At 41.9% G+C, this 26,718-nt stretch overlaps 1 protein-coding gene across 3 annotated transcripts in view; it reads right to left on the bottom strand.

The window, feature by feature from the left end:
- DOCK10 (dedicator of cytokinesis 10) overlaps window positions 1-15,047 on the bottom strand; it is a gene marked incomplete at its 5' end in the record, with an annotated part of 279,536 nt that extends 264,489 nt beyond the window's left edge. For all 3 annotated transcript variants that reach the window (XM_079924879.1, XM_079924877.1, XM_079924875.1), the window contains one exon: window positions 14,865-15,047. In XM_079924879.1, coding sequence (XP_079781005.1) covers window positions 14,865-14,987 — 123 coding nt within the window. The remainder of the gene's footprint in view (window positions 1-14,864) is intronic.
- Between the last annotated feature and the right edge of the window lie 11,671 nt (window positions 15,048-26,718).

A 26,718-nucleotide genomic window follows, 5' to 3' on the forward strand; every position in this document is an offset into this window, starting at 1 on the left:
GAGGAGAAAGATAATGCCTTACTGCTTCTCCTGTACGACAATATTTGCAGTACATTTCCCTTTCAAAAGAACATGGAGTGGTTAGAACATTTAAAAGAACTGTAAATATGCACAGACATCTCTCCAGTCATTTATTACATTATGATAAAACTAACTGTCTGATGAGGTGAGACAATAAGTAAACGATTACAATGAAAAGTAAATCACATATCAAGAAGTGCTATGGAAACTCAGGAGAGGAAGAGATTGTTTGCCTATAGATTTAGGGAGGGTAACAGGTGAAGGGCTGGGTCTTGAAAGGCAAGTAGGAGCTGAACAAGAAGAGAAAAAAGAGCAGCCGGTGGCATAAAAGCGCACAGCATCCGTAGGAAACGCCCAGCACCTTAAGTGGCTATAGTGCATAGTGAGGAAAGAACCTAATGGAAAGTGAGGCTGGAAAGGCAAGTTTGGAACCAGGTGAGATTCAATCCACCGGGGCAGTCATCAAGCGCATGAACGGCACTCGGGAAGAAACATATCATGATCAGAAGTCTGTGCTCACAAGATAAGGCAGATGAAGTGTGGAAGGTGGATGACTGGGTGGGGAGAACAGAGACAGGAAGTAGTTCTGGAGAAAAACCTCAAGGACATTGCAAAAGGCAATTGCATTGGGGAAGAAATCGCGAGCGATTTACCTAGATCACTGTGGTCAGGGCGATGCTTGAAATACTTAGGATGTAGAGCTGTCAACACTCGGAGCGTGATCCCCTGCAGGGTGGCAGGGAATGGAAAGAATTCAGCATGGTTTCAGTTTGAGATTAAAGGATCAACTGAGATGTAAAACTCAGGTAACAAGAATAACAGATTTATGATGCAAGAAAAATTGTATTAGATATGGATCCTGTTGAGTTTGAAGTCACTAGGGGACTCCAAACTACAGGCATCAATAGGCAGGGCTCAGATACAGAGCACGAAGTAGAGACAGAGTTGGAAACATCAGTGCATAAGTGCGTTGCTGAATCTGTGGGAGGATGAACAAAGGAGGGAGGTTTTTTGGGGAGAGACAGAGAAAAGAAGATCTAAGGCTAGATCCCTGGTGAATTCCAACATGAAGTGGTCCACTTCCCCTAGAGGTATTCCATGATCTGAAAATATATTGAGTAATTCTTGATCCAGTCTTCTGTGCCCCAAAATGTACCGAGTCTCTGTTTATTAATGAATCAAAGATGCCATTTCGAATAAGACTGCTTGTGTTAAATGGTTCTTTTAGCCATTAGGTAAAATGATAAAAGGTAGTTTCAGCCTCTGTTTCTGAGTAATGGTTACTGAGTCCATGTACACAAAGTTGTAGACAGCTTGTCTGGAACTGCTGCACAGAATATTTGGTCCTGCCCACCAGGGTCCTCAGTACATGAAACTAAAGACAACATGGAGAAGGAAGTTCAGGGTCTGGTAGGGTTGAGATCTACCATGGATCAGAGTTACTCTCACATAAAATAATGAGGCCTGGTCAGAGACTAGGCCCTAACCCGACCTCCAACAGAGGGAATTCAGGGGTACTTGGGGAAGAATTTGTCCTTTTAATAATCCTTCTAAATGCATGTGTGATAAGATCCCCAAAGATGTCCACCCTCTGATCCCCAGAACCTGGGAGTATGCTAACTTTCCTGGAAAGGGGGACTTTGCAAATGTGATTAAGGTTAAGGATACTGAAATGGGGAGAGTATCCTGCATTACCCAGAGGGCTCAACATAATCACATGAGTCCTTAACAGCAAAAGAGGAAAACAGAAGAATGAGTCAGAGAGATGTGATACATCCGGGACTCGATCCACCATTGCTGGCTTTGAAGATGGAGGAAGGGGCCATGGCCAAGGAAGCTGTTGGTGTCTAGAAGTTGGAAATGGCCTTCAGTTTTCATCCAGCAAGAAAACAGGTACCTTGACCCTACCGTCACAAGAAGTTCTGCCAAGAACCCGCAGGAGCAGGAAACACATTTTCCCCTCCAGCCTGCGGAAAAGTACTCAGCCCTCTTGACACCTTGATTTTAGCCTGGGGAGACTGCTGTGGACTTCCTACCTACCTTATGGGAAGATAATATATCTGTGTTATTTAAGCCACACATTTGTAGTAATTTTGTTATGGCAGCAATAGAAATCTAGTGACAGGGCTGGTGTCTCCACAAAGTCACAGAAGCCCAGACTCGGTCAAGTTCTGATCATTTCTTTGGGCCCTGAGAGATCACATGTCACCATTCAGATCACTCAAGGTGGCAGCAAAAGGCATCAGTGTCAGCTTACAGGAAGCCCAAGGGCACAACCGCACCCTTCCGTGCGCTCACAAATCAGAGACCCACAACTTCAACCTGCTGCTAAACACAGGTCACAGAGTCTCAGCAGCAACAGGTAACACCCCCCTCACGTGTTCAGGAAGTAAGCCACGTGTGCACGCACGGGTTAAGTGTGTGTTTACTGTTTAAACTCCTTTGAAAGCGGTGTTCTATTGGCTTTAAGGCTTATTCACTCTTACTGGAAAGCCCCATAGAAATCTGAGTAAAATTCTAGACTTTCCTTTTATGACATTAAATTATACTTCGGGCTGCTCACGGTGCCCTGGGCTGAGGGAGAAAAGGCACTGGGTCTGAGCTCATCAACCTTGCTCTGTCACCCTGACCATATCCACTTCAACCTCCCTGTGACTCAACTTCCTGATCTATTTTAGACTTTTCCTCTAGGTCTAAATGTTTATGATGGTAGGACACCAAGAAATGCAGCACAATTTCTCTTTTCTCATTCCCAACATACATTTCACGCGGAGTTGGTATCCGTAAGCACCAGAAGAAAGAATTCTCAGGACAAAATTGAGCTTGAATCACTGAACACACATGAAAAATTTAAATATTCACTATTAGCTTAAACGTGTGTCAAAGGATATTTTTGTGAACAGACAAATGTTTAAAATAAGCACACCAAAAGCTGTTACCAGTGGGTGGTGAGATTATGGGTGATCACTGCTTTTATTTTTCCATTATTACCTATATGTTGAGTTATCAATTTAATAAAGGTGTTCAAAGTACAGCTGTAAAAAGAGACTATTAGATGAAAATTGGAAGTAAAAAGAGAACATAGAGCACAGTTATTACAACCCTCTGAAACAGTGTCAGGAAAGCTCCTTGACCTAAAGAAAAGCAGCAGAGTTTTTAAGAACTCAAATAGCACTCTCACATTCACTGATAACCTCATACAGCTCTGGTGATTTATGAAGTGTTTTCTTGAAAACATAAACCTCTCTCCATCATGGGACTGGGGACCGACTGCTGTCCAAACTCTGTCGCCCACACTTCCTGCATTTGAATCCATCATTTTCTGCAGCCCGCCCAGAGTTTTATTCTGTCCCAGCCTTGTGACTGCTAACAGCGTCTGAGGGAATGACAATGACACCCCTGGCCGAACAGTGAAGCCTGTGTGTGCCACTGAGGCGCCCACAAGGGGAGGAGCTGGTGTTAGAACAACACTAACACCTGCTGGGCTGAGTCTTATTTATCCAAGAGCATCCGTTCATGCCGATTAACATTTTAATTTTTTTTTTATCTTTAAATAGCTTTTGTTGGGAATCTTGAATTCAATTCCATTCAGGATACTTCAGTTTGTGACAACTGAGCACATTCCATATGCTTGTACTTAATTATCATATTTCATTGAATAGTAAATTTTGTGAAGTTTTTTTGTTCGCTTGTTTGCCAAGTCAGATGTTCACCAAAGTATTTCTTCTGAAACATACCTGAGAATTTCTTTACTGCAAACCAGGCACTTAGATTCCCTTTCACACGCCTAACATGTACTTCTGTCGTCTCCAAGGGTGACCTTCTTTCTTACATTTAACAAGCATTTAGTAAATACTGCTGTATGCCACCTTGCTGTCCTGGAAATATGGAAACAATAACCACAGTGCTTATCCAGAAGGTTTCTCAGGGTTTTGGAAATGTGAGGGCAAAACCACACTTCATTCTACATTTCCAGGGGAGGCAACAGGGACACGTGTCACGCATTTACATGCCAGAGATCGGACTAGTTACCAGTAAAAGATGAAACGTTATTTCTGGTACAAGCCTCCCATTCTTACGCCCATTTATTATAAAGGCGATTTCCAAGGTACACCTGCTGGGGAATGGATTTATACTTTGGTGTGAATTCAAGTCAATGTTCATCTTGTATCTTTAAGGTTGACTTCTAACTGCTGAATGAAATATGCTGGACCTTGTTAGGGAACAGGCTGCTAGGAGAATGATCTGGGAAGGAAGATTTTGCTGTCTTTTCAACAGCTCGGAAATCACACCAGACAGATCACAAGGAAAGATCATACTACCTTTCTCAGGTGTGAGAAGGAGGTGACAGAGACAGAACTTGAAAAAGAAAGAGTTTCTTACTGCTTTTCGATGGCAGGGAAGAGGTGTGGAGCGTGGAGGATGGTTCAAACTCCCCCCACCCTGGTCTATACCCTAGTCATGTGGGCGCTAAGAGGAGCCTGGCACAGACATTAAGCCAGAGAGCTGCAATTACAAAGACTGGGCATGGGAACCGGAGAGCTCGTGGTCTTAAAAGCAGATGGAGCCTACAGTTCTCTGCAGGAATAGAAAGTGGGAAATGAGGTTACAAGCTTGCCTCTGAGCCTCCACCACGTCGGAGGGACCTGTCTTGCCCACCAGCAGTCACTGCTGGCTGTCCTTCTGCCAATTCTGATGCTTCTAGCCCTGTTCTTTGGGTGTATAAATGCTATTCCCTTCATTACATCCTCAAATAACCACTTTGTGCTACCATTTTCATCTCTGAAATACAAATTTGGTTGTAGATCATTTGGAACCATTCTACCTATTGCTAAAACCAGCTATTTAATCAATAATGGTGTTATTAAAATGAAAAAAATTGAACCATCTATGAAAACCTCTTAAGAATAATAACTCCCTAGATTTTTAGAACTAAGGCACATTTAAAGGTTTTACTGTCCAACCTTATTGTTTTAAAGACAAGGAAACTAAAACCCGAAGAAGCTTAAAGACATAGCCAAGGTTACAGAGCCTGGAAACCATTGCTTCCTAATGATAAAAAGATACATTTTTCAAATTGATTGAGTAGCAACCACATAATGGCTTTTGACTTTGAAAAATGGAAGTTAATAAATGAACCTTCCCTGTTAGCACTCAGAAAGGTCCTGAAAGAATCTTATATGTGCATATTGGTATGCCAATAAATTTTATTACTGGCAGTTACACAGGGAACTTTTATAGCTATTGTAGATATACAGGCTTTAAAGTAAACTGGAACACTTTTCGTTGGAAAATAAAATCCTCTTTTGAATAAATGTCTGATTTTAAAATAAATAATGTAAAAAACATGAAAGTAAATGACTTTCAATATGAGTTCTCCAGATTTGAATTTTCTTCTCCAAAAAAGTTACTGAGGGCTTCCCTGGTGGCGCAGTGGTTGACAGTCCGCCTGCCGATGCAGGGGACATGGGTTCGTGCCCCGGTCCGGGAAGATCCCACATGCCCCGCGGCTGGGCCGGTGCGTGAGCCATAGCTGCTGAGCCTGCGCGTCCGGAGCCTGTGCTCCACAACGGGAGAGGCCCGCATACCGCAAAAAACAAACAAACAAACAAACAAAAAACAGAAGTTACTGAGCTCTGACGTCACTTTCATTTTTGTGAAGGTTACTCAGCTGTAGTTAATTCCCATTCTCTCCTTCTGAAGAGCGTGACAAAGGGACTTTTAAGAGCTAATCAAATAAACAATCCGTGTTTGAAAATAACTTAATTATCATATTTAATTGAATAGTGAATTTTGTTAAGTTTTTTTGTTCGCTTGTTTGCCAAGTCAGATGCTCAGGCCTGTGTTCTGTTTATAGAATGTGTGTTTTGAAAGCCCCAAAGTCACTGGTCATTTTGACAGCCTTAATTAGTCATTTAGATTGGTAATTACCAAAATAATTGTATGAAGAAAAGCTCACTGTGGTCATCATAAATGGTGCCGTCCTTTTCAACAGACCCTCCTCCACATCCTATCGTTAAACTCTGCCATTTTGGTGTTTAACGTAGAGAGCTGCCTCGCTTCCCCAATTCTACGTGTCAGGGGAGGGGGTTGTGCTGAAACTGAATTAGGAAAACTGACTACTTTCACATTTAGCAGCACAATGAAAGGAACTTTTGATGATTCGGGTCCATTAACTCTGCTATTCTCAGAGGCAGACACTTCCACTGCAATCCAGTTACAAATATTAACGTTTTCAAAGGCAAGTGTTTTGCTCTATAGCCACTAACTCGGTCACATTCATTAAATTTTATTATTTCTACATCATTTAATGTACGTCAACATGTCAAGTCCAGCGAACACAAGCATTTCTTTCCAGCCCACTGACACTGCTGTGAATGATAAGCGGCAAACAAATCTCACTTCAGTGGGAAAAAAACCCTCTCCTTTGTAAACACGAACATTCAAATCAAGACTACAAAAGACAATGTAACAGATGCAATGCTGCAACTGCAACTACGCCATGCACATCGTGCCAGAAATGTATTCCTACAGAAGGAGAAGAATCAAATGATGCCCCTTTCAAGAGATGAAGGAGCCATTGTTTGCACAGTTTAACACACTCCATGCCAGTCCTGTCCTTGGGAAAGAATCACACTGACAGAGTGTCCAAAGTTGGTGTCACTCCCAGTATCCCACTCTGCTGAGATGTCATAAATGAAAAATTGTTCAGCAGAGCAAAAGTAACCTCAGCTCTTCTCTTGTTGAGAAACTCTTTTTAAAAACCTCTTCCTACGGCTGGTACTCTGAGATTTCCTTTCCTCTCTTTGCTCTCTCACATGGATGCTAACTGCATGTTTAATGAGATCTGCCTGTCTGCCTGGTGGACCTGTCTTCAGAACAGACTAATCGTGGGCAACACAGACTCCAGAGTCAGACTGCCTGCATGTGACTCCTGGCTGCATCAATTACCAGCCATTTCATCTGGGGCAAGTTCCTGATCTCCAAGCATCTCCTTCCTCGTCTATAAAATAGGAATAGAAATCCTTCCCCATACGGTTGTCACGAGGATTAAAAGAGACTGTACGAGTCAAGTACTGCGCACACAGGATGTGCTCAATATCTTTCTATTTAATTGCATTTCTGCCACTTACCAACTAGACCGTGAAGAAGATGGCTCAAGGAACAGCATAAGCAGATACTGACAACCCTGACATTTTGAAGTCATAACTCCACTACAGTCTCTCACTGATACACACCCAGCCCACTCTCCCGACGTTCCTTAAGCACTCATTTGCAGTGGGGAGGGAGACCCCCGCCCCTTATTTTCATATAGTCAATATAGCATAAAAGTAGTGAAACTGACAAGTTCCCTTCTCCCAATGGCATTTATATTTGAAGGCAGAAAGCCTGGAAAAGAGAAATAAGAAATTAAATAAGTAGCAAGATCTCTTTAGATAGTGGTAAGAGCTATGAGGAAAGTGAAGAACAGTAATGGGTCAGAGATGTCTGTAGCAGAGGGAGGCTGGGCAAACCGCTTGCAGTTGGGAATCCAAGATGACCTTCCTGAGCAGATGACATCTGAGAACCTGAGGGGCAAGGAGGAGAAGCCGTGAGGACTCCAGGGCAGAGAGAGGGCAAATGTAAGGATCCAATTATCTAATGTCCTAATTTCACAGATCAAGAAACTGAGACTCCAGAAAGGGAAGTGACTCAGCAAAGAGTCACAGAGCCAGGGCTGGAATTCTGGTCTCCAGTCTCACGGGATCTGATATTTACTACACCAACTCCCAAACTGGCCAAATGGTTCAAACTGCATGAGGGAACTTCAACTTGGACAGCCGTCGAGAGGAAAGAGTGTCCCCAGATGGTGGTAAAGGACAGCCAATCAAAGGGGTCCTGGACCACATTAATTACAACATGTGGAAAAACCAAGGTCTTTAACTCCATGGAATCCCATCCTTAGGACATTCAAATGAGAACAAGAAAAACCATTTTTTTCTGAGAGTCAATGACTGAAAGAAAAAAGGTTCATCATTTTCTGATTCTAGCAATCAGATATTCTGATATAACCAATTATTTTCAAATAACTAAGGGTTTCAATATGATGGCAACATAAATCTTCTAAAGCAATAAGTAATCATCATTGCATGTCCTACCTGAGTTGGAGTGATTCTGCTTTCAAATTCTCTGGGAAGTGGGGTGACACTGGCCTCATCCTGGAACTCATCATTAGGGTTATAACCAGGGTGAGAACTTCTGCAGATTCACATTGCAACTATGTCATGTACGTTACAGAATTTTTTCCTTAACCTAGAAGCTTAACTTAAGTTCACTCTACAATTAAGGTGCTAGATGGAGGAGAAAACACAAAGCAAATAAGCAACGGACTTCCCTAAAGTCACTTAGCAATGAACAAATCTCATTTTTATCCTTAGGCGGTCTAAACTTTATCTTTGTCTCAAGAGACTCTTTCAAAGAGTTGCAGAATAAACCATGGTGTACTAGACCCTCACACAATTGCCTTTACCTGACAATACACTGCAAAACTATGGCTAAAATTGTAGCTTTGTGTGTGAGTGTGTATGTGTTTCTCACGTTTCAATGTGCTTACAAATCATCAGAGGATCTTATTAATATTCACATTCTGATCCAGGAGGTCAGGTATAGAGCCAGGGATTCTGCATTTCTAGTGACCAGGTGATGCCAATGCTGGCCCATGGACCACATTCTAAGGAATAAAGGTCTATCACTGCATCATGCTGCCCTTTGCGAAAAATTACAGAAGAAAGACTACCTTGTCTTTGGAGTCTCGGTACAAGTTAAAGCTGACCATGTCTAGAGCAAATGATCTTCTTTTATCTTATGGCTCTCTTAACCTCACGGCTGATCATGTTTTCCTCTTTGACTGGGTTCTCTAGGATGCACCCTTAGCCAGACTACAGGACTTAATGGTTAGGCGTTTTGTATACGATCGTACTCCACTGACCTACTCCTGACTACATCTACCTAACACTGCTTTTTGTTGTTGCTAATATTGCTTTTTACCTCCTCACTATATTTTTCGTTGCTGCTATGTTACTTGCATCTTTGTAAGACACTTGGAATCACTCCTTTGAATAAGATAGTGTGTGAGAAAAGAATCTCAACACAACCCAGTCACATGGAAGTGTGCATCGTCAAGGACACATGATGCATTGGAAAATTTCAGGCCCTTGCTTGGAGTGGGTGAAGTGATTGAGAATGGAGAAGCAGCCAGTCCTGGGAGAGAAGTGGACTTGAGAAGAATGAACTCCGCCCTCTTTCACAATTCACTTATGGCTTTGCCAGATAGATGGCATGGGGTTAGCTAAGTAAGTTCATGTTTTAAGGACTTAACCACTGAGCTCCGGTTGCCTTGGGAAGATCTATTAACATGGGTAACTGGAACAGCCTCTCCTGTGGCTTCTAACCTCAGAGGAAAACTGAAGCGACCCCTCACGGGTACTCTGAAATGCCAGTAGGAAGGACAGAGTTCTTCCTTAGGTAGAGCTACCCATCAAAAGGCAACATTAACCAAAGTAAAATCCTTGTGTCTCCCCACTTAGAGATGCCATTGGAAGCAGCTACAAAACTGGTTGCTATTCAGGATGCAAAGAGGTCCCCTGTCAGTTACTTAACTCAGAGCAAGGTATTAACCCTATGAGTCTCAGTGGCCTCCTCTGTAATCTGTAACTATAATGACTTCCTCATAGGATTGCTCTGAGAATTAAACAAAACAATGCTGTGTCAGGCACTTTGTAGGTTCTCAGCAAATGGTTTATTATATAACAACTATTACTGCTCTCTTTTTTTATGCTAGGCCTTAGAGAAAAAGGTTGTAAAGAAAGAGACAGACGAAAATGTTTATTCATTCTTTCACTTTTTGACCCACGTAAAAGTTCTCTAGAGCCCACCGTTGTTACCATATATTTTTAAAGTTACCTCTGCAATGCCCTTGAGAAGTCAAAAACATGAGTTGATACAGTCAATAACAACATTCAACCTTGATCTTGTAAACTAAGTTTGTGTTGAGTTCTTCACCGGGCTAGGGACTTTCCTCATTTGAAAACATAAACGTGGGATTGGGATTTATGCTAAAGCCTGTGACTTCTGCTAAAATGTAAACACCCTTGTTATGAAGAACCCTGTCAAAAAAAACTGGAACAGAACAAGACGGTGCTGGGAATGCCAAACTAACAGGCCTCTGCTTTGCCTACTGCTTTCATTCTAGACACTGACAGCAAAACAAGTGTTTCATTTTTCTTCAATATCACTTCCCACATCATTTCACTGACTCCTACTCCAGGCATAGGAGTTTGTGGAAATTCTAGTATCTCCCACTCAATTTCTTAAAACCCTCTTACTCTCAACTATTAAATATCACAAAGTTCAGAGGGAAGGAAAGTCTTCCTTCCAAGAATTCCTCCTGCCCCTGTAAACATGTTTCCATATTCATAGCTTCTCAACCAGAAATCTTCAGTCGGTCAAAGGTTCTGCTTATTCAAAGCTGCCTAAAATATTAATAGGAGTACCACTGGGGAGCAGAGGTAGTTAGGAAACACCGAATCAAAGCAAGGATATGGAATTTGGGGGAATACTGAATCAATACTCTCCTCTCTTAGCCTTTCTGGGTGGGGAGGGAGAAAACACACTGATTAAGTACAGTTGCTTTTAGCAGGATGTTTCCTTTTTAAAAGAAATTAATAAATTTGGATACAATCCAAACATAAGTTGCAGAGCTATTTTTGTGTAACAGCAGAGTAAATGTCCTAAAGAATACATGTAAATAAAGTGGTATGTTCTCATCTAGGAAACACATAAAAGGCATTAGGCAAAAATTGACCAAATGATTAGTTGGTGTTTGGCAAACCTCCACCTGCCTCTGTGTTTCCTTCCCATCATCTGATCCTAGTTAGTTCTTAGCCTCTCTGTTACTCAGTCTTCCATTCCTGTGACTCACCCAATCATGTTCCAGAAATAAAAGTCCGTATCTCTCAAACAAATATAATATATATGCGGAAAAAAGCACCAATCCTATGTTTATAGCTTAATCAACTGTAGAAAGCTATTTAGATGAACTAATTCATGTGAAAGTACAAATGCACTTCACACATTTTTAAAAGAAGAGCTTCTTAGCAAAAAAGAATCTCTAATTAGTGGCATTACAACTTTGTGGCCAAGACAGTAGTATATTCAACCAAAAAAAAATAAAACACTCAAGCCCTGACATGAGAGAAATGTTCCTAATCATTTTTGAACTGCGATTCTGCTATACACAAGTTTGCTTTGTGGGACTACTATGAAAGGGGGGCGGTCAGGAAATACTTAAGCTGTGCTTGATCCTGAGATTGGCTTTGGCATGAGTTGCGATTCATTTGTTTTCGATGAAAAAGTTTTAGGATAACTAAGGAGGATATATTTCTGTTTTCAAAATCTATGGCTTTTGCTCATAATTTTTTCTTTATTGTTCTCACTCTTTTTTTCTTTTTTTTTTCCAACAACTTCATTGAGAGACCTTTGACATATAAAAACTGTATATACTTAAGGAGTACACTTTGATGTTTTGATGTATCGTGGGAAGATCACCATGATCAAGTTAAATGACTTATCCATCACTTCTACCTCGTTACCATTGTGTGTGTGTGTGTGTGTGTGTGTGTGTGTGTGTGTGTGTGTGTTGGGAAGATTTAAAGATCTATCGTCTTAGCAAATTTCAAGTGTACAATACAGTATTTTCAACTATTGTCACCACGTTGTACATTGGAGCTCCAGGACTCATTCATCGTGCAGAGGTGACCAATCTGTACCCTTTGATGACCATCTCCTCATTTCCCCTTCTGCTCCCCTCCCCACTCCAGCAACCACTGTTCTACTCTCTGCATCTATGAGTTTTACCATTTTAGATTCTACACATACGTGAGTTCATGTAGTATTCGTCTTTCTGTGTCTGACTTATTTCACTTAATATAATGTACACAAATGGCAGGATTTCCTTCTATTTCCCTCTTTTTTAAGGTTAAATAATATGTGTGTGTGTATACACACACACACACCCCCAATGGAATATTATATATCCATTGTAATGGGATATCTTGGCTATTGTGTAGAATGCTCCAATGAAGTTGGGAGTGCAGATAATTTTTCATTATTATTCTTAAGAGGAATGTAGACTAAGGCGGGTCCTCACTAGGAGTCTGCCTGCATATGAGCTACTACAGTGCCTTGGGTTAAAACTAAAATCAAGATTGCTGTGGAATCCACCTCTACTTTCCTCAGCAACTGCCCTGGAAGTAGGCCCCCCGGTAAATGCCCTCACTCAGCATCCCTTCGTTCTCTGATCTCCATAATCCAAACACATTTTGAAGATTTCCTGTCCTATTATGTGTATGTTTGTATGATATATATGTATGTATATATATTTATATATTTTTTGTATTTATATTTTCGGTCCCCAAAAGAGAGATTTCAGAAAGGGTACTGTATGAATCCAGCAGTGAGACAGGTTTTCTCAGCAAGACTTTCTAGTGTGTCTCAAATATTTTTTCAGTAGATGACAGCTTGCTCCAATACACACTATTCCACTTGCTGTATTGAAGTGGGCTACCCATTATCTTCTTCCCCCAGACTATTCATTTTCTCCCTTGACAACCAGGATTTGAGGACTTGAAGCAACAAACACAAAGAGTCTTAAGGCAGTGGATCAATGTAAGCTAAGCTTCATCTTCACTGCACAGTCCCATTACAAGGTTTTAGGTTCAAAAGGGATGCTCTGCCCCACAGAATCCCACTGCGTTTGGGTGCCAACTCAGAGAATGCCTCACTTTCCAGCTTCCCTTTAAGAGTTAACTGATGGGATGGATGCCAGGCACATAAGTCCGTGCCGCCAGAATCGCTGCCCAAGCTGCCTGACTAGATGGGTAAGATCCTTTGATATGTCTTGGCAAGAGCTGGCTCCAGGGTGTTGGCCACGGTGCTGAAGTGAGGGGAGGGGGGCAGGGACACCTTTCCCAGCGAATCACTCCTTCCCCCAACTCTTTTTAAGACACTGGGCTTATTCATTTTGACAAGATACCCTAGGATTTCAAATCTGACATCAATTTGGAGAAAGTAATGTGTATGTCCGCGTACAAAGGTATCCAGGATACATATTCTTTAGAGTAAAGTCGAGTGCTCCAAAAACTCTAGGAGAACCCCGTTAAAAATAAAACAAAAATCAAAAACAACATTTAGGGCTGTTTATTCCAATTGAATGCTACTTATTTCTGTGCACTTGTCTACCAGATCATTACTGAGATTTGGTAAAATGAATCAACTGCAAAATAAAGTTCTCTTAAAGCAAATGGCAGACAATGACAAAGCCACCATCCTGAATAATCATTCCAAAGTGAAAATTACGTTCTATGCATGCCTGAGGATTTTACTATCTCTATTTTTACTCTAGCTGAACCTTTCTTTCAAATGTTCTTTTTGACCGATTATCCTTCCTGCCTTGAAAATGTGCATGCTGATATCAGGACCAGGGCAGCCCCTGGCACAGGGTCTGCTAACAGTTAAATCCCCTCTGGGTGCCTGCAGACTGCAGCCAGTGGTAAGTGAAAGAGAAGGCACCCTGGCCACTGACTCCTGACTCATTTCACACTCCAATCACCCTCACCCTCTTGGGCATCTGATGCCTCTTTCCTCTGCCAGGCAATTAGCTTCCGTTCTGTTCAACTTTCCAACCTCTGGCTTTAGAGAAAAGTCCTGGCTGTGGGAACTGGCTCTGGGCAGCTCTTGGCTCCCTCCTGATGGGTGACTTGCAAGAGTAACACTTTCTTTGACACTCTTAAAAGAAGCCGTTTAATTCCTAATGATGTTTCCTGGCAAAAAGTAAAATGAAACCCACAACGTGGGATTCCGGTCCAGCAAAGGCAGGCCAAGAGTGTCGCTGCTGAACCCAAGTCTTGCTTTAAGTCTGTTCCCACTCGCTTCCCTTTCCCACAAGAGTTCATTTTTCTTCCTCCTGACACTTCCAACCCGGAGTGTGACACCTACTGGAACTTACGAACATCTGGGGAGGTATGGATATGATTTGGGCATCAGATGAGAACGCCTGGCTGCTGCCCCAGGGATTTCCCGCGGAAATCACCCGGCTCTCTTAGAAGGCGTTTCAATAAGGAAGTAACCAGTAAAGTTGGCGGGAGAACCCTGCGAACATCTTAGAAAAATACCAGGAACCACTGGATACTTAACGACCCACGTCTCCTCCAGTCTAGTTCCCTCAGCCCTTTCTGGACTCCTATAAAGCGGTTTGTGGGTTTTTACCCCATGGAGGGAGGGGGGTGAGAAGGGCATTTATTTCCGCGAGAGCGTTCAGATGAGGTTCCCAGCTTTAGCCCGGGCGAGGACCTCGGATCACACCCTCTCCTCCTGCGCCCTAGTCGCCAGGGGTGAAGGGGGCGCGGAGACCCGAGGACCGAGGGGTTCCGCTCCGTAGACTATCCACCCCTCGGGTCTCTGGCACCCCACAACCTAACGCCCACGGGGCTCGCGATGCGTTCCCGTCACCTCCTCACACCCCCAAACCCAGGCATATCCTCTCCCACGCTGCGCTTCTGCTGCCCGCGCGGCTGATCCTCTGAGCGTCCCCGGTCCCCAAACGTGCCCCCGGTCCTCACGCGTCGGTGCCGCTGCCTCGCAGAGGTGGCGCTGGCGGCCCCGGGCGAGGCGGCGGGGGAGGCCGTGCGGGGGCGGGGGAGGCGGAGGGCGGCAGGGAACCGAGCGCCGAGGGCTCCGGGAGGCCGGGCTCGGGCCCCCAGCAGCCCGGGGCGCACGGGGAGGCGCGGAGGACGCGCTGCACTCACCCGCTGCTGCTGCCGGCTGCTGACAGCCACCGCGGCGGCGGACGCGGCGCTGTGCCGGAGTTCGGCCGCCTGCCCGGGTCGCAGCAGGCTCCGGGTGAACCTGCGGGTCCGCTCGCTGGCCATCGCCCGTCGCGGGCCCGGAGCGCGCGTCCCGCCGCCCTCGCCGGCGCCGACCTCCTCTACCCACCGCCGTTCAGGAAGCGGAACTCGGAGCCTCCCCCCGCCCCCCCCCCCCCCGCCTTCCTCGCTCTACTCGCAAGAGGCGGGTTTTTCTCTCTGACACCCCCCACCCACTGCGCTCCGCCGAAGCTTCGCGACGACTTTCCAAACTCTGCGCTCCTGCGGGCGCGCGCGGCCAACTCGGCAGGCGGCCCCGACCCGGCTGTTGCGCCTCTGGAGTGGGGACCGCGGGACGCGCGTGGGGCGGCTCCTGCCCGTGCCAACCCCCGGCCTCAGCCGGCCACCCGCGACTGTGCCCGCAGCCCCCAGGACCGGCGTGTGGCGGGGGAGGGGCGCGGGGCGGCGGCGGCCGCGGCGCTCCGGGCGGGGCCTGCCCACCGCCCTCGTGCCCATTTGGAGGCTCCTTGCGGCGCTGGAGCTCTGGCCGCGTTCGCTGGTTTCGACCCGACTTTCCGGGGTTGGCGAGAGGGCGCGGGCAGAGCTCAGTTCGCCCTTCCAGCCTTGGAATCAGATCAGAGGCTTATAAACGGTCTGGTGGCTGGGATCTCCGCAGCATCTCCCGAGCCAGGCTTTCAAAGTCTCCTTTGCCCGAAGTCCTCACTCAGGGCCTTGGAATAAGCGTGCAAGTTCATAGATGCCTCAACCAGTATTCATGAAACGCCTACTATGTGCCAGTGCACGTTGTTCTGGAAACTGGGCTAAGAGGGGGAACCTACCAGCCCCACCTTAAGGCTGTGAGGGGCTGACGAGGTTTTTGAGCTTGGGGTAGGAGGCAGCAGATAACCAAGTTAATGAAAGAATACAAGTATGTGAACAAGGGAGTTTCAGATAATACAAGCTAGAAACCAATAAATCAGGGTAATTAATGTGAGGTAAGAAGCTGGGGAGTAGCACATAGGGTGAACTGGCTAGAACTGACGGTGGCCTTGCCAGGTGGTGTGGGTCAGGTATGCGGGTGGACTTATATTTGTGTTGTTTTTCTTCTCCCACTCTTGCCACACATGCATCTGGCCTGCACATTGTCCCTAGCTCTCTGATTAAAGTCTTCTGAGAATTCTCATCCTGAGTCACACCCCAGGGTGGTTCTCCAACTCCATGTGGGGCTGGGAGTCGGGAAGAGCAGCCCCCGCCCCTAGGATACCAGTCTGAAGAGATTCAGGGCAGCCACTCCAAGTAGTCTAGGTTTTTCTTAACAGCTTTTTATAAATCTGTGACCCTGACGTTTTTCCCAAGCCAATATATAGTTTTAACACAAGGTTGCATTTGGGTATAAAGAACTCTTAAGTGGCTGATAGATGCACTTGAGGCAGCTCTCTGATGTCTGGGATTCAGTTAGCCAGAGGTACTGGTGTGGCATCATTTCAGCGCATTCTATTTAGAAATCGTGACGGACAGAGGCTCTGGAAGGTTTGGGACGTGCCATACGAAACACTGGTCGGCTCTACTATACCCTTCAGAGCAAACTACTGTGTCTTGCGTCATATGCTTTCACACTGGTACCCAATATGTGACCAAGGTCACCTTTAAGGGTAAGCAAAGTAGGTGGTTGCCTTGTGGTGACACACAAGATCTCTATGGGAGTATCTCCCTCCAGCCACACCCTCCTCCAACAGGTGTGCCTTGTGGTGATGCTTTCAAATGCATACTTTCTTGAGAGAGATAGTTCATTAAGCACTTTTGAAAGAACTTGAGCTTCCCAAGAAGAGGTATCTAGTCTTTCTCCATGGTTTCAGAACACAGGAGTTGCTCGCTGATATTGATCTGCGGATGACTTTCCCAAGGGTTCGATGGGCTGGTGCAGTCTGAGAGCTGAGTGCCTGAGGTAGAGACAGACAGAAAGGTGTGCTGGAAGGGAAGGCTGGCGTACCTGAAAATTCCTCAGAATGTGTCCTTGGTATGGCAAGCAAGGCACTGAGCTGCTTCAAAACACCGAGATCCCGCGCAACCCATTCTTTAAGAGTATCAAGTAACAGAAAATCACTCGCCCATCTTTTATTACCGCAAACTTCGCTTTCTCCAGCTTCAGGGGGTTACCCAGAGCACTAGTGTGAGAGGATTTGATGAACAGATGCCTATTTGTCCTACCCTTACCCTGTATGATGTTCACTCCATGGCTCACGCTGAGAAGGAGGGTAAATGTAAGTGACCTTTACACTCAGGACATTTCAATAACGGCCCTTGACAGTCATGTAGCTTTTAGTTAAACTGCCTTCTGGATTTCAAGGATCGAGTACTGAGTGTCTGCATAGACACACACATTCTTTGCTGCAGAGGCACAACTTCAGGTCTGCTAATTTGGGATTCTCTGACTCTTTGCTGGTCACCCATCTCTCAGTTCCCTAGAGAGACATGGCTAAGATGCTTTGTAAAGGCAAACCTATGAAAGTGCCGTGGAGATCCTAATTAATGTAAACTAGGCACTTGGGTGATTATGCTGTGTCGGTGTAGGTTCATTAGTTGTAACAAATGTACCACTGGTGGGGGGATGTTGATAACGGCAGAGGTTTTACAGGTGGGGAGGTAGGGGGAGATCTCTGTATTTTTTTCTTTATTTTGCTGTGAATTTAACACTGCTCTAAAAACAAAAGTTAAAAAAAACAAAAACAAAGAAAGCAATGTAACACAACAATGAAAAGACAAATAGCCCAATGGAAGAATGGGCAAAGGATTTGATCATACATTTCTCCAAAGAAGATATGTAAATAGACAATGCTCAATATCATTAGTCATCAGAGAAATGCAAATCAAAGCCACAGTGAGATACCATAATGAGATACCACCCCACGAGGAGGGTCATAATGCAAATATGGAAAATAGCAAGTGTTGGGGAGATGTGGGAGATGTGGAGAAATTGGAACCCTTGTGCTTTGGTAGCAGGGATATAAAATGGCACAGCGACTTTGGAAGCCATTTGGCTGTTCGATAAAATGGTAAACATGGAGTTACCGTGTGACCCAGCCATTCCACTCCTAGAGAAATGAAGACATATATTCACATAAAAAGTTGTATTATACAAGAATGTTCACAGCAGCCTTATTCATAATAGCTAAGAAGTGGAAAAAACTTAGATATCCACCAATTGAATGGATAAACAAAATGCGGTATGTCCATACAATGGAGTATTTTTTGGCAATAAAGAAATGAAGTATTGGTATGTGCTACAATGTGGATGAACCATGAAAACATTATGCGAAGTGAAAGAAGGTAGCCACAAAAGATCACACACTTATGATACCCTTTGTAACGAAATGCCCAGGATTGGCAAATCTAGAAACAGAAAATAGATTAGTGGTTGACTAGGGCTGGAGGCGGTTGGGGGAAGGTGGGGAGTGACAGCTAATGGGTACACAGTCTCTTTGGGGTATGGTGAAAATGTTCTAAAATTAATCGTGTGGGAGGTTGCACAAGAAACAGATTTCAGTTATTGCTTTTGGGAAGGGGAACTTGACAGCTGGCGGACAGGAGTGTCGATATATATTAATATACATGTTAATATATACACCCTGTGTGCTTATTGGATTTTGTATCACATGTGTAATAACCTATTCACAAACTAATAAGTAAAATAATATTTCACGAAAGAAATTACAATGAAATGACAAAAGGTATTAACTACAGATTCCATAAAAATTTTTGAAGTTAAAAAAAGTCATGAAGTGACAAATTTTGTTCAATGACCTTAAATTCAATCTTTTACTGTTCCATATTTCCTAATATTTAGAACACATAGCCTGCAGTCAAGTTTTATCAAGTTCTAATTCTCCTCTTTATTTGAGGTGGCATGGACCAAGCCATTTAATAGGAAAGAAATGACCCCACTTTCAATAGTAGACATTTATGGACTCTCAACTCTGGACAGGATCTCAACGTAAGCCATGGGGGCAGGGAGCAAAGCAAATGGTCTCTGCCTTCAGATAACTTAATTTCAAATAGAGAAACTGATGTAAAACACTAGTGAGGGGTGGAGGGTAATATTCTGGAAATGGAGTCTCTCAGATAGGACCCGTATTAACGTTTTATATTTTATATTCTTAGAGCTCTAAGATTGAAAACATTTGTCTCAATAATATGGGATTTTCTGGTGCTTCCTCCCTCCCTTCCCCTCTCCCTCTCTCCTTCCCTCTTCCTTCCTTCCTTCCTTCCTTCCTACCTTCCTTCCTTCCTTCTTTCCTTCCTGCCTGCCTTCCTTTCCTTCTTTAAAGCTCAGGCACTCTCCCTCCTTATTCAAAAGCATCAATGGCTTTCTTAAGATGCAGTAAGCACTGATTACCTGCCCTGGTACAGTTTGAAACTCTATACAACTAGAAAAATGAAATTGTCAATAGTCCTCTCCTATCATCCTTCTCCGTGACTTTGCCCAGGGCTGATTACACTAGTCTTATGAGTAAGGAAAGCTCTCAGGAACTTTAGCAGTAATAAGTATAATAGTGAAAACTGTACTATCTTTACTGTATCTAGAGATACAACAGATACAATAGTGTGAAAATTCCATTAGTTGTTAGTCCAGGAGTCTGAAGACCTGGGTGTGAGTCCAGGTTTTGGTACTCAGAGATTGTAGAAACTAGGACAATACCCCTTGTACTAATTCCATGGCATTAAGCCACCTTTCCTAAGAGATACCAAGTCTACTGCACCCTAGGTGTCAGCCTGGCCATCAGCCTGTCTCAAGGTTTCAAGGTCTCAAACCATTTAAAGTTTGCCTAATGTTACACAGTCTACAAAATATAGTCACTATGTCATTTGATTCTAAAATAATTCATCCTAAAAGGCAGATGAAGCATGAAATATTGCCCCCACTGTCCATAAGACAAAACTGAGAGATAATTTAATAACATTGGAATTAGAAGGAGGAGCATTTTGCTAATTAATAAAAAAAGGCTTAGGGTACAAATGTCTAAGCTAAAATTATTCTGTGATATTATCAAGACTTCCTTCCTAGTGCCCTATCTAGGGAAAAGTACATTTATCCTCTTTTTATAATAGGAAAAGAGGTCCACAGAAGTAGGTGACTTGCCATGGCACTGTAGTGACTGTGATTGGGGTGGGTAAATTAAAATAATTGTATTTGGCTATTGAAAGTATAAAATTTGTCCTATTCAGCAATAAGTAAATAAAGTAAAAGAATCTCAAACCAAAATATAAGAAAAATATTTGCCATAAACATTTCTTTGTTCTCTAATATTAAGATAAAAATTAAACAATTGAATTTATTTCCAGTGGCTTTTTGGCCGAATCCTATTTCATAAGGTCCATTTTTCTTCACCTTGCCCAGGGAATATTAAAAAGCAGCAAGGAAAATATGATTTGAGAGGTGTGATATTTATGGGCATGCATTAGTCTTTGCCAGAGCCAGAGCCATTTGACAAAGCTGAGTGCCTCCATGTTGCTTATGGGCAAAGGAATTAAATTTGATATGGATTTGTTACCGTGTTTAGAAGACAGATCACTCTTTGGAAGAAAATTTCACTTAACATAATGTGATTTGAATGTGAAACTCTCTGCTGGGCTGTATATTTTGCCCACACACCACATGCAGAGCACAATAAGTCCACCAGAATCCTTGGGGCATATCTCAAAGAGAGGCACATACTTGAAAGGAAAGAACAGTTTGGACGGGAAACCAGTCTCTGGGTTTTCTATCCTGCTTTGGATTTAATTTGTAGTCTGGCCTTAGGGAATTAATGTCCCAGGACCTTTATTTCTCCATCTGTAAAAATTACTGAGAGGCAGATTTTGGCTTGATATGAGGAAGAAGGAAATGATTAGTAAACATAGAATGGGAACTTTTCAATTTCTTACATGCATAGTTAAACCCTGTATTTATTTTATTCTTCTAGGCATTTCAATGCCCTTCTCTTATTCTTCGATATGTTGATTACTCCAGGCATTCACAATTCTCACAGAAATACACCTTATATAACAACTTATAACATAATTATTTCTTTTACTTTTTAAAGAGAGCAACATAAGATTGAATCTGTCTTCTATTATTTCTTTGAGAATTTTGCAGCTCTATACATGAGTGAGATTGGTCATCTTTTCTTTTGTGGAAGTGACTTTATTTCATTTTGCCAGGAAGATTTCTTTAGCTTCCTGAAGTGGATTGGAGCAATTGCTGTCCCCTTCCATGGCCTACAATCATTTTTAAAACATTGGGATCATTTGGTCTCCAAAGGTTGAATAGAATCCAGCTGTGGAGCCATCTGGTCCTGGTGCATTTTTTTTTAAGGGACGATCTATAATCACTTTCAAATCTTTTCTATAGTAATTGGTCTAGGCCAGATTTACACATCTTCTTTTAATTCTTAATAATTTATGTTTTACAATGAATAGCACCCATTTTTCCAGGTTTCAAAAACATTTTGCTTTAGAATTGCACGTAGCGTTAACTTATATATATTCCCCCATCCTGTATTCTTTTTAATTTTATTATAAAGATTTTAAACACGTCTAAAGAGTTTCAAAAGAATACAGTGAGCACCCAACTAACCCCCAGCTATCGTTAACCATTTTAAATTAGAGAAGTCATAACCCTACGTCTTTAAGCAATTCAGCATTTCTCTCCGAAGAGTAAAAACATTCTCCCGCATAACTGCAATATCAATCTCTCAATAACTTTTATCATCCAGTTCATATTCAAATTTCTCCAGTTGTTCCCCAAACACTTTATAGCTGATTTGCCGAATCCCGAATTTAATCATAGAAGATATTTGGTTGTCTTGTCTCTTAAGTCTTTAATTTAAAACCATTCTCCTCCTCCTTTTTGATAATAACATTGACTTGTTGAAGAGACGAACTCAGTTGTGTCACTTCTATTTACTGACGTTTAATTTGTTCTTCTTTATCCAGTTTTTTCTCATTCTTAATCTTGAATTTCTTACTTTCTTCTTTTTTTCCTTAATTATGTTCTCGAGGGGAATTAGCTATTATATGAGTCTCTTCAAGGAACTGGTCTTGAGTTTTATTAATTTGACTATGTTTTATTGTTTGTTTTTTCATTAATAGGGTGAAACTCTCTTAATCAAGACAGGAACCCCAGATATTATAGAAGGACAAAATAGTAATATTTAAATACATAAAATCTTAAATTTTCATTATGGCAAAAGAAAAAATAAAAAAGCCATAGGCAAACATAATTGGGTTAATGTTTATAATAAAAATAAACAAGAAAGGCAAATATTTCTAATATACAAAGATCTCAACTGACAAGATAAATACCTGAAATAGGCAAATTCCTAAGAGAGAAACTCTGAATTAGAAAAGGAAAGAAAATCTATTCGAATTTTTTGCCATTTTAAATTAGGTTGTCAGCCTATCTCATTCATTTTAAAGTCTAATTTATATATTCTGGATATAAGTCAAATATTTATGTATATATATATAGTTTGTTGTTTTCACTACTGGATGTTGCTAACAGTAATCAGAAGTCATGGCATCATTTACCATTTTCTTCATCTAGTAAAGAGAGTGTTACACCAAATATACACCTAACAAATACCAAGTGATTATTTAAAAGAGATAAAGGATGCGTTTTATTTCCTAATAGGCAGCCTCAGAAAGAAACATACTAATATTTAATCTATGCTTATAAAGTTTTTCAAAGCATTAATTCTATACCCTGATTAGGTGGGTTGAAGACAGTTGGAGGAAATATGCTTTTGGTGCATATAATTGATGTAAAGAAACTATTTTATTTCCAGGAAATTTTTCTTTTAAAAAAGTCTATGCAACATTGTCACTGTCTTTTCCCAGGCATGTGGTTTTGGTGTGTAGTTGCATTTGCACTAACCCATTTCCTGTGCGTATGCTCGGCTTTACCCTTGCCCTTGATGTGTTAAAAAGAAGTGAAATAGAAATATAACACCATTGCCCAGAGCTCAGTTTTTGAAAAAGGAGAAGGCAGAGGGAGAAAAACAATGCAAACTGTGCACGCGTTTCCAAAGCCTGAAACAAAATTGGCAGTTTGACGAGTACTGAAGATGCCTATTCAAACGAAAGTCAGTGGGCTTTTGTTCTTCCCCATGTGATCATTAGAATTTATTAATATGACTACATTAGGATTTTTCATAGCTTTATCTTCTAGCATTTTCTCATGTATAGACTTGAAAATGTATTTCTGTTCTGAGCTAATCGTGAATCTTCTCCCCTTTCTCCTTGCTTGTTTATTTGCTAGAGGGACAAAAAGAAGAAAATAGTTATTTTTATAAAGTTTTTAAAGCAATAGGAGAATTATTATGCAACTAGTCTAAAAAAATCCTAATAAAGTCAAAGTACTTTTTGTATATTTTAAAAGGGTACTATTAGCATCATGTGCGTAAAGCTCCAAGCTCACATTAACAAGAGCTTGTTCCCTAACACCTGCCAAGTACCCTACCTTCTGTTAAAGAGATGCTTGGGTGGGAGCTACTTGAAAGCGTCTGAATATGACTCTTGGAGATCAATAACGTATTTCATAAAGATGCCAGATTTTTACTACCCTTTTTTTTTCCCATTGTCGCCAACATTTATCCAACCAATGTTGATCAGTGTGATGAAGTATATCTATGAAGGCCAAACCTAGTGGTTAATATGTAAATCTACTAAGTAAGCTTTCATCTCGTCGCTGGATACGTATTCTCTTGTTGGATTCCTATTTTGGATAGGGGTAGAGTGCCTGATATATGGATGGTGAGTCAACTGTTAAAAACCACTGGGCTATGCTTGGGGTTAAGTGGATCAAGGTATTTCTGAGATTGTCAAAGTTGGAAGTGGTCACAGAAATTATCTAAGTCATGTTTGTTTGCTTTTGCTTTCTTAGTTGTAGGTTTTGTTTACAGAAGGGGAGGTGAAAACTCAGAAGCTAAGTGCTGTATCTCAGATCAGCTGCTGATAAAACTACCTGGTGGCAAAGGTAGGATTGCTACCCAGATATATTTCTAGTCCAATGTTTGTTCCAATACTATACCATGAAGCTGGAAACATGAAAGGGAGAAAATCAGAGGCTAATGACATTAAACTAAATACCATTCTTATGAAATGTTCTGGAAATAAGCACAGAGCTGCCAGAGTCATGGTCCTACTTAGAGAATTATGGAAGGGGCCAGAGAGAGACCTCAATATATTGAATTCCCTTTTGTGCCATTTTTTTTCCTGGCCCATCTCAAATTTCAAAATCACCTTCTTTAAGATGTCTTTTCTCTCTCCCGATCTGTTAGATGTCGTTCCTACATGGTCAAATAATACTTTCTGTATATTGTAGTTTTTTGTTCACTTGTCCTCTCCTCCATTAATAATAACCATTATCAATCACTGAGTACCTACTATGTGCCAGGCACTTTGCCAGGAACTTTACGAAAGCCGTGTTGAGTTCTTGAAAAACCCTCCAAATCAGGGATGAGGGTTTCCTGACTGACCAAGTTCAAACACTTAATAAACATCAGAACCAGAATGGGAAATCATATTTGCTGTGTTCCCATTCCTACATCATTTCTGTGTGTCATACTGACTAAATTCAGAGCCAGAGGACTGTGGTCATGAATACTAGACTTCTCTCATCATTCATTCCATGCACCTTCCAGTCTTTGAGGTTGGAAAGCTGAACCTGCACTTTTCAAAGTCTCTGGAATCTAGGATTCTGGATATGATGGAAGGTGTGCCAGTTAGAAGCAGTGGTAAGAGATTCGGAAGGCAGTAGTGACGTGCATGCCGTCTTCCAGCTGCTGTGGTGGCTGGGATGCAAGGCGCGGTGTGTGTGGGGGGGTGAGTAGGTAGAAGCAGACTCAAGCACTCAGTTTTCAGTCACCAGCTTTGAGGTTTGAGAGGCAGTTGTGACAACACCTGCGGTAGCAGCCATGGAAGCTTCCTGACATCTGGATCACAGTTAGGAGGTGTATCCGTAACCTTGGACTCCATAGTCCAGGAGGGGTTCATCTTGCCTTTCCAATGATTTTGTAAAACTAAATTCCTTATTACATTTCTTTTTGCCTCAAATACCCAGAATGATATGGTGGTATTTCCCATATCTGTTGTTGTATAACAAACCACTCCAAAACCTAAAATGATTTATTTTAGGACTAAAACAACAATGATTTATTATTTTTTTTTTAATTTTTGAATTTTATTTTATTTATTTTTTTTATACAGCAGGTCCTTATTGGTCATCAATTTTATACACATCAGTGTATACATGTCAATCCCAATTGCCCAATTAATCACACCACCATCACTACCCCTCCGCCACTTTCCCCCATTGGTGTCCATACGTTGGAATGATTTATTATTTATCATGATTCTGCAGTTGGTTGGAATCAGCTGGGCAGTTCTTCTGATGGGTTCACTCATGTGGCTGAATTCAGCTAGCAGCTCTGCTGAGGCTGGAACATCTGAGACAGCCTCACTTGTCTGCTGAGCTGCCTTCAGACTTTTCCTTGTGGCCTCTCTTTCTACATGGTCTTTCATCACTAATCTGAGCGGGAAGCAGGAACAGGGACTGCTTAGCCAAGTTAGAAATGATATAATTCTGTATCTGAGCAGGAGAAACACAAGTGTCAGAAACCTTAGAAAAATTGTAAGCCAACGTGAATAGGAGAAAGGATTGAGGTTGGAGGGAGTTTGGCCAAATCTCCCATTTTTCCCATTATAATTCTGCCAAATGAATTTTATCATCCATTTATGCTGCCAACATTTGTTTAGTATACAGTATTTGAAGTAACCGTTTTAGGTGTTGGATATAGAAAAATTCTGCCCTTGAAGGAATAAATAACAATTGACAAGAGTATGATGATAATCCAAATAGAGTGACAAAGCGTAAGTCACTAGCTGTGCTAGGCAGTCAGGAAACCAGTTTGGAAAAGTCACCCTTAAGGAAGATCTTGAAGCCTGAGTAGGAGTTTGACAGGATGAATGTTTGTTTGCAGGAAATGGAGAATGGCATAGACTAATAAAGAATTGCCATGACACAAACTTCTGCTTCCAGTAATGGTGGGATGTGTAGTTGAGAGTGAGGATAACTGAAAAATTGAAGTTAAATATGTGTTTGTGAGTGTGTGTGTGTGTTGTTTTATAATAAATAGACAAAAAAATCAGCAAGGATATAGATTTGAACAACGTAATTAACAAAAGAGATCTATATATCTCTACATATATGTAGAGATCATTGCATCAACTACAGAACATGTATTCTTTTTTTAATAAAAATTTTTTGGAGAAGTTTTAGGTTCAAAACAAAATTGAAAAGTACAGAGTTCCCATTTACTTCCATCCCCACAAACTCACAGACTCCTCAGCTATCAATATCCTGCATGACACTGGCACATTAATTACAACTGATGAGTCTACATTATAGTGTCAAACAGAATAGACCTAGTCAGATTGTCTATTTCTTTTCTGCGTTTCTGAAAATTGTGTCTTACGGGGAATTGGTCAACTTCATCTAGGCTATCAAATTTGTGGACATAGAGTTGTGATCTGTAGTGATGTCTCTTCTTCCATTTCTGATATTAGTACTTTGTGTCTTCTCTTTTTTTTCTTGTCTAGCCTGGTTAGAGGCACATCAATTTTACTGATTATTTCAAAGAACCAGCTTTTGATTTTCTCTATTGATTTCCTGTTTTTAATTTCATGATTTTTATTCTTCTAGTTCTTATTATCTTTTCTTCTGTTTACTTAGTATTCAATTTACTCTTTTTTTTCTAGT

The sequence above is a fragment of the Stenella coeruleoalba genome, assembly GCF_951394435.1.
Source record: "Stenella coeruleoalba genome assembly, chromosome: 6".
NCBI lineage: Eukaryota > Metazoa > Chordata > Mammalia > Artiodactyla > Delphinidae > Stenella > Stenella coeruleoalba.